Source organism: Saccostrea cucullata, unplaced genomic scaffold, assembly GCF_032062105.1.
Source record: "Saccostrea cucullata isolate Sc308-1 unplaced genomic scaffold, CSIRO_AGI_Scuc_v1 ctg827, whole genome shotgun sequence".
In the NCBI taxonomy this organism is placed as follows: domain Eukaryota; kingdom Metazoa; phylum Mollusca; class Bivalvia; order Ostreida; family Ostreidae; genus Saccostrea; species Saccostrea cuccullata.
In genome coordinates this window covers 114284-129485 of record NW_026922193.1, presented here as the reverse complement: position 1 = coordinate 129485, position 15202 = coordinate 114284, and the positions used below count along the sequence as shown (strand labels likewise).

Sequence of the window (15202 nt, the reverse complement as noted above, 5' to 3'; positions counted from 1 at the left end):
AGATATTCCTACCGATCGGACATACCACGCATCGGTTCCTTCAACGAACCAATCCCTTGGGTCGGAATTTCAACACGTCATACCTACAGAAGATATGCCTTCCTGTGACGATTGTGGTCTGGTCTTTGAGAACGTCCACGACCTTCAAAGACATGTGAAAAGATGGTGTCCCGAAAACGGACAAAGGAAAGATGATATTGCCCCCATGGAGATGGATGAGGCAAATGCCTCCCCTGTCAAACCAGAGAAAGAAAATGATGACGAACACGAAGTCTTTAACTTTCTCATGGAAAGGGCAAAAGAAGACAACGAAAAACTATGGGACCTGAAATATGATAAATACATAAAGGAAGGTCTATCACGACAAGACGCCAGAGTTCAAACGGAGGAAAAAATGAACTCAAAAGACCTGAAGAAATTCTCAGAAAAATATGGACAACTCATCCTGTACATCTTACAGTTACAAAACGGATCCATTCACACCAAGGTCATGGATGATGTTAAAGATTTCCTGTCTGAAGGCTATGACGAACGCAGAGCCATCAGAATGGCTTTGAATAAGAATCGTCCCGTCCTTGAAGAAATGTGGGATCCTGAGAGTGATATGGAGATCGACGATGCTTCCGAAAGCGAAGACCAAGAGAGAGAGGATGACGATAGCGAGGAGGAAGAAGATGAATCCTAAGAAGTCTAAATAACATTTTGAGACTATGTCCATTTATTGTTTGAAAAATGGACTATCGATTGTATATTATTGCATTTACTTGAATAAACAGTGAAAAAACAGCATTGTTATTTATGTCATTATAAGTCACGTGATTAGGTATTATATAAGGGATTGGGGTACATTGAAGCTTCATTTTAACGTTGTCCATGCCAGAAGAAACATGTCTTGGGAGGATTATCTCAAGCAAGTGTATTACGATCCATCCACAGCTGGTAGTTTTACCGGAGTGGATAAATTATTCAGATACGTTCAAAAAGAGGGAAAATATGATATCAGCAAGTACAAGGTACGCAAATGGTTACAGAGACAGGAACCCTACAGTCTTCAGCGACCCGTGAGACGACATTATCGTCGCAATCAAGTCGTGGTCGCTGGCCTTGATGATCAATGGGACGCTGATCTCATGGACATGACAAGATTCAGCACAGAAAATGAGGGTGTGCAGTTCGTACTCTTGGTCATCGATATCTTCTCCAAGTTCCTGTGGATGCGACCTTTAAAGGATAAGAAAGGGCCAACGACAGCCCGGGCCTTTGAAGACGTATTGCGTGAGGGGAGGCAACCTAAGAAGCTTCGCACGGACAAAGGACAAGAATTCCGATCAAAAGCCTTCAATGATGTATTAAAGGATCACAACATCGAACATTTTTATTCTCAAAACACCGAAGTGAAAGCCAACTATGCAGAGAGAGCCATCAAGACGATCAAAACTAAGATGTATCGTTACATGACTTTCAAACAATCCCAACGATACATTGATCGTCTTCAGGAATTCGCTCGGAGTTACAACAAGACGTACCACCGCACCATTGACACTGAACCTGCACTGGTTAGACCAAACAACGAAGAAGAAGTGCGCGTATCAACATTCCTGTCTCGAGAGGAGATCCCACGCAAACAATCAAAGCGGCCCTACAAGTACAAAGTGGGTGATAAAGTCCGCATTTCGAAAATATCATCCATTTTCGACAGGGAATACGATCAAAAGTGGTCTGGTGAAATTTTCATCGTGTTTCGACGTTTCCTGAGGAACGGCATTCCAGTGTACAAACTCAAGGACTACAATGACGAAGCCATTACTGGGACATTCTATCAACCGGAACTCCAAAAAGTGGATGTTAGAGACGAGGATACGTTTAAGATTGAAAAGATCCTCAAGACCCGTGGAAGAGGACCAAACAAGCAATATTTTGTGAAATGGCTGCATTGGCCAAAGAAGTTTAATTCTTGGATAAATGCTGATGATATGGCTGCATAATTTAATGCAATTATCATTGCTTTCCTTGAAATTATATGTATTCAGACTTATGTCGAAAATATTGCTCTTCATGTCTTGCAATAAAATATGAACAAAAACAATGTGTTGTTTTGATCAACCCCCGACTGATCTTTACTCTTTGAGACCTTCCATTTGATATTTTTTTTTTCATTTGCACTTGATGAGCTCGATAGACCCCTGGACTGAACATTACTCGTCAAGACCTTCCATTTGATAGGTCACAATAAACCCTTTGAGTTACCTTTTGATTTTGCACTCGATGACCCCAGAACACCCCCGGGCTGAACTGTACTCGTCGAAACCTTCCATTTGATATGTCACACGATGCCCTTTGGGTAACTTTTTTATTTTACACTTGATGACCCCTGACCACCCCCGGGCTGAACTCTACGCGTTGAGACCTTCTATTTGATATGTCACACGATACCCTTTGTGTAATTTTTGAATTTGCACTTAATAACCCTTGACCACCCCCGGGCTAACCCCTCCTCCTCAAGACCTTTCATTTGATATGTCGCATGATACACTTTTAGTAACCTTTTGAATTTGCACTTGATGACCCCAGACCACCCCCGGGACGACCTCTCCTCGTCGAGATCTTCCATTTGATAGGTCACAATACTAGTATACCCTTTTGGTAACCTTTTGAATTTGCACTTGATGACCTCGGCACACCCTCCGGGCTGAGCTCTTCTCGTCCAGACCTTTCCTTTGATAGGTCACGTGACCAAATATTCAAATGATGCCTTCTGATTGGTCGAAAGTTTGATGACGTCATTGGCGCGAAATTCAAACCGTGGTCTATATGAGCGCACTCCACTACTCTTAATGATAAATAACCCATTTTGTTTAGAAGTCGGCCGGCAAAATTTCTCATTGATCTAAGTTTAAATTAGTAACCTGAATTTAGTTTACAAGGTATAATGGAGATAATATTATAAGGTCCCCTTCCCTGTACATGAATTTTTAAAATATGAGATCTTGCAATACCCTTGATCATGCTTTACCTTTTAATAGCAAGTATCATATAGGATATATCAGATTCACGGCCACCATTTTGGCCAGGCTTGCTTAGCTATATTGGTTTGGGATCTTTTGTCTTTTTTTTGTAAGTGTTGTCTTTGATTACCTTTATCAGCATGTTACAAATTGAGAAAATCTGGTTGTTTGAAAAAAAAATGAATTAGGACACTTACTGACAAATAGTGAACCCACCGCAGAATACGGGTAGCTATTCATTGAAAAGCGCTTGGGGTTTTAACATATACTTGCCTCACCTGTCTATACATGTATATAGTGCATCTCAGACAAGCATTGTTACCCGGTAATCTACACCTGATATATACGGGTTACCCTTCTGCTTATCGCGCATGTCAGAGAGGCGAACTAAATTTTTAGTTCGATTGATACTTTTGTACAGTGCACATCTACAAAACTGCTTGCACACCGTCAACGTGTGTAAGTTACTGTTTCCAAGGTTTGTGGTTTCTTTAAGGCATATCAATCTGTCATAATCAATTAACGTCAATTTTTGGCAGTTATTCGGTCAGATGTATGAGGCAAAAATGGACTATGTGTGCTTGAAAGAGGAGGGTATTCGACACAGATAAGTTTACTGTAATTCTTTACTGTCAAATGTCTTATACATAGCAAGTAATTGTGTTTTTATAAAACTATGCTATCAGTTACGCAGGTCCTAATTAGTTATCTCCATTGAGGAAATATTAAATAATTGAAAGCCGGAAATGAATAAAGTTAAATATAGGTTATCTAGAATGTTCCCATGATGACGTGGGTTATATATATAAAGTTGTATTTGTCATTCATTTTTAAAAAAACAATATGCTTCTCGCACGAAAATGCTTTGCGATATATGAAACCAAAAGCAAATAAAAGATATTTTCACTGTACAATAGAAAATTGATGGTTGTTAACAAATGTTCCTCTGAAAACATATTTTTGTTAAAAAAAAAAAAAAAAAAAAAACATTTCAAAGGAGGCCAAAAATTTAATGTTCCAAATGGGGCCTAAACTTTTCTCCCTTGCAAATCATACTAATACAGTTGACAAATATTTTTGACTTAATATCCTAATTGCAGAATATCAAATTAAGTTAATGCACATTATCATAGCAGAATTTAAAAAAATAAAATTTCCCTTCTATACAAAAGAATACAAATATCAAATGGCGAATAATGACAAATTATAATGTTATATAGAAACTTTTGCCAATTTCCTCTATTACCTATATTGCTATAAAATTTATAGCATTTTGTTTCCTGTTTCATTTATATGCTTTGCATAATCTGTTCACCCTGCCACTGTATGAGCTGTTGTATGGCTGAACTGATCCATTCAGAAAACAGGGAAACTGTTGTCCATCGATAAAGAGGAAGACCTGGGAAACTGTTGTCTTTGGCCCAAGGTCTCAGGCAACAGTGAATGGAGATGAAATTTAATCATTTATTTAAATATTTCATCTTTTTTTTAATCAAAATTTTAAAAAAAATAATTTTGTAGAGGTCATTTATGTTATATGTCTTTAAAAGATGGTGGTTAAAAAATAAATAATTTTAATTGATAAATAGTAATCGAAAACTTTATAGTTTGATTATAAATTTCATAATTTTGAAAATTTGCCGAGAATATCACATTACTGCAATAACAGTATACCCTATGTGACAACATAGCGAGAATTTGTTAGATCTACTCTATAAACCTTAATTATCTATTTAAACATGCATATAATATAAGAAAACTCAAACATAACAAAAATAATCTACAAAACATATCTTACCATATTATATATATTATCATAGTATATATATATATTCATTCCAGCAATGGCTGAAAATATCCCAAAAAAATATCCCGGAGTTGACGTTCCGTCAAACAGAACAGAGTTTTTGGATTGGTTTTGGAAAAGAAACAACGGGAATGATTTAATAAGAGATCTTAACAAGTACGCAATAGAAAACAAGTTGTCTGATCGCATTCGTAGAGAACGCGTTACAGAGCGGCCAAGTATCTACGGGCTGGTGATAAATGATAAAAGGATGAAATTTTATAGTGACAAAAGCGGCAAGAAAACAGAGTGGACGTATGTTAAGATAGGATTTACACATAAAGATACAACACAAGGTACTGGCAACAGAATGGAAACAGTAGTGGACAAGATTAAGAAAACGGGTTATGAAAACGTATCCACACTATTTGTTTTATCTGTCAGTTGTGTTGATACCACTCCATTCTTCGAAACTGAAGACAGAATTCGAAAAAAAGTTGGTACCTGTGTCAAAAAAGAGATAGCAAAAGGACATAAGCTACCGGTGCCTACAGAGTGGGTGTTTGCTTCACAAGAACATTTGTCAAAGATACTGATGAAGATCAAGTCCAACGAAGGAAATCTGGATAGGATTGATATCTTCAAGGGTATTGAAAAACCACCAAAGGTCCCTGAAGATTTGATTGATAAAGTTGAGTAGCTGTTGAACTAATTATATCGAGAAAATGTAGTGTTTCAGCTATAGATTGGCTTCTGTATGTCTTTAAATAATATTTAATGTTCATAATTATGTTTCATGGCTAATGCCTCTTATATTTGTTAGGTTTACCTTACCATTAAATACCATGAAAAATATTTAGTGTTCATCTCTAGTTACTCAGTATACTCAGTTACTCTAGCTACTGTATACCTCCTAGACTTTTACCTAATACATAAAAAAATATATGCATTAAAACCGGGTTTCGGAACATCGAATTTCCATGCCCCGTGACCTGAAATTTAAAGGAAAGGGCACTAGTAGTCAGATACCGTTTTAATGAATTATAGCGATGGTATCTCTAGTTTTCGAGGTAGAGCCCTCCCGTTTTAAGGCTTACTATATAATAAGTATTGGATATATGCCGAATACAGTTCTGTATTAAAATATCAGACAGTTTGAGGCGCTTTAGGGCCGAAAACCGTCTGATATTTTTTAATACAGAATTGTATTCGGTATATATCGTACTTAAAACATTGCTTTTGATTTACCTGAGACAGTCCGATATTAGAACAAAAGACAAAGGTGTTAATGACCACTGAAGCAATTCTTTCAAGAATACAGGTATAAATAAAAAGTACTCAGTATTTATGGATTTGGCTACACTGAAGAAGGTATTTGAAAAAAATTTGATAAGGAGAGTGGGGACAAAATTTTTATTTATTAAAACATACACGGAGATTAAAGCAGTGCAGCGAATTATCATACAGACAATCTAGTGAATGATGAATTTGGAATGAAATGCCGATATGAAGAATATCCACTGAAAATTAAGCAGATGCTAAAGGTACACTTCCATTTCATTTTTTATGTTAAACGTCTACGTATACCTTTGTTTTTGATGTTCCATTACAGAAGAACAAACATAATCAATAATCTAGGAGTTTTTAGGGTAGCGTTGAAAATCTTCAAATTTCTTTCAAAATTTGTTGCCAATCTGTCAATTAGGTATTAATTATTATATACTAGGCCTAGTTACCTTGATTTTTGCATCTAGGCATCTTTCTTTTTATGAGATAAATGAAATCAAATTGTCTAAACTTTGTGTTTTATTATGGATTTATTTTTGGGGCTTTGAAAGTTTATGCGCTTCTCTGGTGACCCCCAGTGTGCCCACTCTTTTTCAAAAACCGGAAAAAGGGGTTGAAACACTTCCCCAATTGTAATAAGTTTATTAGAAGTTTACCCGTTTTTGTGTGTTTTTTTAATTTGTTTTTATTTGCATTATCTGGTCTGCCGCTTGTTCTTCCTGTTACAGTATAGTCGGTGTAATTAAAAGTTTATTTTTTTTATTTTGAAATTCTGAAAGATCAATGTTCCAAAATCATGATTCTATGTGAGAAATTTAAATTTCTGTTTGTTAAATTATCACACTTTTTATTTCTTTTTTCAGTAGCAGTCCAATTTTGAAGGATATCAGTACTGAGACAGTCTGATATTACGATTAATATCAGACTGCTCACTAATATCGGACTGCCACAGGTAAATTTTTAGACTGCAAGAACAAAGGAATGACATCACAGCAATGTTTTAAGGCTTACTATATAATAATATATGGATAAACATCGGGCTCTGGGATATTGATAAAATCGGGTTATATTTAGAAAACATCAAAGTCCCCTTACTCGCGATCTAAAAGAGCAAAAACCACTTATATCCGTTTTTGGCCCTGGGAGTTTCTTCAAAATCAAAACTTTAGTTTACCGGGTAGGCTGAAAATACAGTATTTATTACTTGGAATGTTGGTGATCACATATCTATTAAAGATGATGTAGTTATTCCTCTAGGCATGCGTCATTTTCCTCCTATCCTGTAAAACCCTTTGAAAATAGCCTAAAGTTGAAATATTTTATTCAATGTTTCATACAGAAGGAAACCTTTTATCCAAAATATGTAATTACATAATGAAAGATCTGGGCTGGGATTCATAAAGAGACTGAAGATGTGTGCTTAGATGATAGTATACACACTAAAGTATACATAAAGTCTTAGCTAATAAAAAAAAATCTTAATCTTAGCTAGTAAGTTTAAATATGAGTAAATTGGAGCACTTAAGTAAAGTCATCATAGCAACGCTTTAAAAAACATTGCTGTGATGTCATTCCTTTGTTCTCACAGTCTAAAATTTTACCTGTGGCAGTCAGATATTAGTGAGCAATCTGATATTAGTCGTAATATCAGACTCTCTCAGTACTGATATCCTTCAAAATTGGACTGCTACTGAAAAAAGAAATAAAAAGTGTGATAATTTAACATAAGCAATTTAAATTTCTCACATAGAATCATGATTTTGGAACATTGATCTTTCAGAATTTCAAAATTTTAAAAAAAAATTAAACTTTCAATAACACCGAATATACTGAAGAAGAACGTGCGCCAGACCAGAGGATGTAAATAAAAACCAACAACAACAACAAAAAAAAAAACAAAAAAACAAAAAAACAAAAAAAACAAAAAACACCAAAAAAAAAACAAAAACAAAAACAAAACAAAAAAGGTAAACTTCTAATAATTAATTAAAATTGGATAAGTGTTTCAACCCCTTTCTCTGGTTTTTAAAAAAGAGTGGGCACACTGGGGGTCACCAGAGAAGCACATTAACTTTCAAAGCCCCAAAAATAAATTCATAATAAAACACAAAGTTCAGACACTAAGTCACACTATAAAGATCAGCATTCAAACAATATGATTTCATTTTTCTCATAGAAAGAAAAATGCTTAGATGAAAAATCAAGGTAACTAGGCCTAGTTTATGATAAAACTTAATTTGACAGATTTGAAACAAATTTTGAAAGAAATTTGAAGATTTTCAACGTTTCCCTCAAAACTCTTGGATTGTTCATTATGTTTGTTTTTCTGTAATGGCCCATAAAAAAGAAATGTATAATATGTAGAAGCTTACATGTAACATAAAAAAAATTAAATGGACTAGTGTACCATTAGCATCTGCTTAATTTTCTGTAGATATTCTTCATATTGACATTTTCCATTCCATTCGAATTCATCATTCACTAGATTGTCTGTATGATAATTCGTTAAAATTGCTCTTCTTTAATCTCCGTGTATGTTTTAATGGAAAAAAAATTATCCCCACTCTCCTTATCAAATTCTCTCAAATATCTTCTTCAGTATAGCCAAATCCCTAAATACTGAGTACTTTTCATTTAAGCTTGCATTCTTGAAAGAATTGCTTCAGTGGTCATTATTAACACCTTTGTCTTTTGTTCTAATATCGGACTGTCTCAGGTAAATCAAAAGCAATGTTTTAAGTACGATATATGCCTTATACAATTCTGTAATAAAAAAATATCAGACAGTTTTCGGCCCTAACGGACCTCAAACTGACTGATATTTTTTAATACAGAACTGTATTCGGCATATATCCAATACAGAACATTGGGTTCAAAGAATGAGTGCACTTTCATGTAAGAACATTGGCAAGGTTCCTAGCTAGCTTGAGTATAGAATTATTCAAGAACTCTTGAGTAGTTGTAATGGCAATAATTATTTTTATATGTTTAACCCACCGAGCATCCCATCCTTTTTAGATCATGTTTAATCAGTGTTTTCCAGTTCTCAATAGATTCCTCATGTAAAATGATGATAAAAAGGACTAACAGCTTTTTTTCACCATACATACGATTTCTTCAAAACCACTATTTTTCATAAAGTTCATGTATTACATACATTATTGTATTGGCATCTTCTAATACTTACATTTCCAATGTCTTTATCTGATTTAAAACTATAAATGTGGTAATAGCTTATTTAATAGATAAACCCGAGGGAGATGTTTATATTTCTTATTATCAAATAAAGTAGTTTTTAATCAATGATCAAGAGTCTAAATGTTAAAATAAGGAAAAAATCTGTTTTTTTTTTGGTGGGGGGGGGGGGGGGTAATGATGATAATCAATCAGTTCGTTTGCTTGATAACTTTACGTACATGTATAAAACGTCTTCGGTGTTTATGCAAATTATCACGCGAGCAAACTAATTGGTTACATCATAAGGGCCAGAAAACTAGACCACTATTCCTTTATGTTTTAAAAAAAAAAAGTCAGTCAGGATTTGACTTAATGATAAATTATATTTCCTGAAAAGGTATGACAAGGTATGACTTTAAACGAGACTTCTGACAATCTTGCTTCATCAACTTGTTTGACAATAGCTTACCTCGCTTCCTCGTTTCCTACATATCGAATCAACTGAGAAATATAAACTCAGTATGCAGGTGACAAAGTTTTACATGTTTTGCCGCAGAAGTAAGGACAGTTGACATTTAAAATGATAAAGTCATCATTACGAAATGATGACTTTAAATGAGACAGCTGAATTCTTGTTTCATCAACTTGTTTTTCAATAATTCACCTCGTTTTGGAAAATGTAACATCCTTCAACTGCAGTTCTTTGGATGAGACCACATAAAGCGAGGTCCAAATTCGCAGTAGGTGCTGGCACGATAAAGATTCCTCCATTTTCAAAGGCCTTAACTTCCGAATATAGGACAAAAACTCTCCATCGGCAAGTGGAGTGAAATATTCTCGAGAGGGATGTTAAACAATATTCAATCAATCCATCAATCAATAAACCCTTCACCTGAGCCAATGCTGAATCAAATATTAAAAAAGAAAAAGTTCTAAGAGAGTACATTATGAACACAATAGAAAAAAATGCCTGAGATCCCTCCAACAATTGTTTTTTCTCAAAGAATGGACAGTTTTTGGCCATAACCTTTACTCAAAGTTGAAAAGTATTCAGTTTATATGTTGTTGATTTTGTGAAAATTTTGTGATTTCAAATATTCCAAAAGTTCATTGGAAATATTTGATCCACATCTGATTTACACCACTTCTCGAATACATTGTTGAATAGAACTCTTGAAGTTTCTCCTTCGCTGCTTTCAATACCTTAGTGAGAAGGAAAGAAAGAGGCTTTCTAGAATATTTAATGGAACCCACAATGTATCTTTGTTTGTAAGAATTTTTATGAAGTTTGTATATGTATATGAAGTTTAAATCAAAACACATGTGGAATTGAGATCAATGTACAAGTTGCGGTTTGGTGTATACAACGCAGTTGAAAACTGGCAAGCATATGATTAACAATAGAAATGTGGCAAAAATGCTAGACCCCTGTCTCAAAAGAAAAAAAGTTGCTATGCATTATTTAATACTGTCATATAATATAGTACGAGGGGCATTTCAAAAGTTCTGGCAACTGTTTAATAAAAAATTAATCGTTTTACGGAAATTATTGAGCTTGATATCATTGGAAAGATCAGAAAAATATACACCTATTGTGACGTCCATTTAAAATTTTTTGACGTAATAACTCCGAAAATAACGTCAGAATATAGAATGTTTAGCATACTGAAAAGTCGCGTTTTTTATCCGTATGAGACGATCGTAAAAGTGCTGCCAGAGGCTTATTTGAAAAAAAAATATTTCAAAGAAAATTTTAATTTGCAAAGAAGTAGAGTAGGACTATGATACTATTTATCAGCAATTCCGTTATTCATTGTATGGTTTGTTTACGAGCAAGGTTTATGCCCGGTTATGCTATCATCGACATTCATTTAACAAGTCTAGGAAACTATTTTTTGTGACGTCAGAATAAATTTACATGCTAAATGAGGTACCCACGTGACTGACAAATCGACCAATCCGCTGAATGAGTTGGGTTACTACACAACATACTACGTTTGGAAAATGCCAGTTTTTTCAAATCGCTCTCGGAAAGGCATGATGCATTTTTTCAAGCATTTTTCATGCTTAACACAAAGTTTACATCGTTATCTACTAATACCATGCTCATATTTACAAACAAGTCATTAACAATGGTAATATTGTTGCTTTCTCCACTACATTGAATAAGTCTATTTCTGGACAATTGCCTGTATTTGGTGAATAAAAATTCACGTGTATTCCATGCTCTTCAACAACCGACTCCGAGATTTACTCACGTATTGTGATGTACACAAGACTTCAGATGGTCATTTTACAGTTTAGAATTGTGTAGAAATTCTTTGGTGCAAAATTCTATCATTGCTACCTCGTTGCAATGCCATTCACGCGCCAATGCTCCTTCGAAAAAAATTGAACATGGGACTGACAATCTTCTTGACAGAAAACACATCACAGCAGCTGTACTTAATTCAGCAAAATTTACGGACTGCGAGATTCATGTAGATCTATTTGTACTGGGTGCTGTGCGGTTTTTTTTATATCAATTTACGTACATGAGACTTAAATAGTAAAATTGTGTAGAATAAATGTCATACAACAATACACTGTGTTTTAGAATGTATGAACCTTAAGGCAACAAATGAATTAGACCTGAAGCATATACGAATATCAAGGAAAAAAAAGTTAATTTTTATTACCTGTGAAAAGTTTGTGAGCGGTATTTCAACGTACTATTTAACACAGAAAAGTAGCTTTGTTTGTTAATGTGAGCATGGAACATCTTATTTAATATTTATTCTTTCTATTTTTAACAAAAAAATTAAAAATAGATATTAGTTGACTCTCCGACAGGCTTTTGAAATCATGTCGTAAATTGACCTGAACCACGTGTTTGAAGTAAATTGTAAACACGTAGTAGACCAGCATATTCGACTGGTTCATTGTTTGCTATGAGCACCTCTGTGCGCAATAACAACAATAACCATATAAGGTAGTTTCCTCGACATGTTTAAGATTTTTATATACATGAAACGGCTTGATTTTCGGTCTTTTATTTAGCTCTCCATTGTTTGAAATAAAACATGTCCTGTATTTAACTGGAGTATATTAATGCAGTTTTCATCAAACATATTTTGAGTAATAGGACTCTTACCGTATACGAATAAAATGTACTAAATCTTGCCCCTGACTTGATTCTATGCGTATTTTTTCATATCAATTCAACTTCGGCGCCCCAAAACTCACTGATGCTTTTGACTTTTGAATCCAAAAAATAAATATGTTACACAGACATGTAAGATCTTATTTATTTTGCATGCATTAAATTTGCGAATATGTGGAGGACTCAGGTACGGTGGGGTTACAACTGCGTTGACGCCATTTTAGATTTTACGAGAAAATATAGGACACACTAAACTTAACTTCTCTTGAGCCTTCATCGATCCCACGAACAGCTTTTAAAACAAAAAGAAAAAAAATATTTAAATTTTCATGTCATGCTTAATATGTTCTTCATGAACAAATTATCACCTTTACATTTTGTACTAAATTGTTCTCAGTACATTGATTGATTCACAAAAATATAACATTTAGAGTAGAATTTCAGCAAAAATAATTCCGAATATTTTGCACAGATGGAATTCTAAGTGATTTATTATTATAGCATCCCATTTTTCAAATTTCGGATATAAATTAATATTTCTCGCGAATGAAAATCTTATTTTTATTGAAAAAATTCTGTTTTAAGAAAACATTTTTATTTTGATTTAATTATATGTATACATATGAAAATGTTATTAAACATCTACTTACCCATAATACCTGTACAGAGAATAAATGATAGCTCTGAGAACATTATGATGTACATCATTAGTACGGTCATGTATACATGTAGATCTATATTCGTTCAACATAAGATAACACCCCTTTAAATCGTGTCTGATGAAGATTACTGCCTAAATTTTTTTAACCAACCCTATTCCATTTTTCTTGAAAAAATGATAAATTTATGTGGCATTTATATAAATATCATCGCATTGGGTAGTTTCCGGATTAAACTTTAATGAAACATTGCAAAATCGAATATCTTTTTTTAATTAAAAGTAAGGATTTGAAATAGAAATAACTATTGCTATGATGCACAGTTTCAGATCCAGCATTGAAATATTTGGTAAATAGAGATGAATGGTAATCAATTTTCACGAATTATTAAATGTTCATATCTTAGTAAAAAAGAAATTTCTTTTACTACAGATTGATAGATTAAGAAAGTAGAATAAAATATTTTTCTTAGTGTCAAAAATCAGTTAAACAGTTTGATTAAAGCCAAACGGTAGTGTATATATACATTTCAATGTCTGTCCTTAATTAAAATATAAAAGGTGAAATATACAGAAAATTTTGGTTGCTACCTACCCATTAAAATATATTTTTTTTAAAATTTCAAATCAAATATTTATATATGCAAGTTTTCTTACTTGAGTTCTTATGGATAGAAATGATTGCAGTAAATTTTTGATATTCAACGATTACTCACGCCTCTATTAAATCATACTAAAAAAGTAAAAAATAAAATTATTTTACTTAAAGTTATACAGATATCACCACCCCTCCTACTACCCAAAAAAACTTCCAACCAGAAAACAACAAAAATTAATAAAAAATCATAATTAAATAGAATTACATAGATTATTATATAAAATGCTTTAATAGCATGAACATCTGATAAACTTAATTATCTATATTAGTTAACGCGCAACAAATATAAAAAAAAATTACAGATAAACGGTTATTTCAAATATTTTTAATTTGTTAAACTTGATGCCACATAATAAGTCAACTCAGAAAATCCTATCTTTCTCTTATATTTGGAAAAAATTACAAATAAAAAAAATGTACAGTTTTTGTCATCATTTTCAAAATATATCAAGTATCAATTATATATTTATTATATTTGAGTTTCATCGAGACTTTCGATGTCTTAACATGCAATCTGAAATGTGGAAAATTGAAATACATAATAAGAAATATCACTTACACATTTAAGGTGAATAAATAAAGAAAAAGAAACAAGTGAAAATCAAAGGGGTCTTTCCTTTCAGATTTGTGTAAATAATGACAAACTTTTCTTCTATTCTATTGTATTCGATGAAATGTGAAAGTGACGACTTGATTTCAAACTTAAAAAGAAAATTAAGCAATATAAATGCACAAATCCATCAACGACGTTTGAAAGAGAGGTGGGATCAGAGGCAATTGCAATTGAGTTGTGTGCATCCCCTGCCGACCAGTCTTCTCTGCCGTGTGATATTTGACATAATCGAATAAAACAAAAAAAAATCTTCAGTCAATTCAATTTGAAAATAATTCCTCTACAATTTACCTTACAAAACAAAAGACGTTAGTCAAAATTGAACAGACATCAATAGACAAGTATCATCATTGTATCGTATTGGCCAAAAACTGACTTGAAACGAGATTACCTCGTTGCACAAATCGTAGATCATGCTCCTTGAGTATACACATGTGACTTAAACAATCTTAAACAAGAGCAGTATTTACTACCGTTATGTAATTCTTACATATTTGTGAATAACTAATTACCATACTGTCTTAGAGTTCTAGTACATTTTATCAAGTTTTTTGGTATTTGAATCGCCCTTCAAATATTGATAGCAAGTCACAAGCAACAATAGATCCTAGACAGAAGGAAATGACTATTATACCGATAATTCCAAGGGTCCTGGACGACGAACGCCCGTCCCCTGCACATGTTTTCCGTCTGATGAACGAGTTCAGTGAAGTCTTATTTACCATCAAAAATGATTGTAATTGTATTATCTTTTCTTCTAAGGATGAAAAGTTGGCTTTGTCTTGCATTATTTCGATGCAGTATTCGCCTACTGGACACAAGCATTGTCCCTCCGTAGTTGACTTATTTAATGTCTCCGACCTAGTGATGTAGTGA

At 33.5% G+C, this 15202-nt stretch overlaps 1 protein-coding gene across 2 annotated transcripts; it reads left to right on the top strand.

Moving 5' to 3' along the window:
• Window positions 1-3392: 3392 nt before the first annotated feature.
• Window positions 3393-5646, top strand: LOC134261347 (uncharacterized). 2 transcript variants are annotated; one of them, XM_062743783.1, is made up of 2 exons: window positions 3393-3483; window positions 4848-5646. In XM_062743783.1, exon 2 carries the CDS (start codon window positions 4850-4852, stop codon window positions 5489-5491), a length of 642 nt encoding a protein of 213 aa, XP_062599767.1. In that variant the 5' UTR covers window positions 3393-3483; window positions 4848-4849; the 3' UTR covers window positions 5492-5646. The 2 variants fall into 2 exon arrangements, with proteins under 2 accessions (XP_062599767.1, XP_062599768.1); XM_062743784.1 differs by lacking the exon at window positions 3393-3483 and adding an exon at window positions 3519-3623.
• Window positions 5647-15202: the final 9556 nt, after the last annotated feature.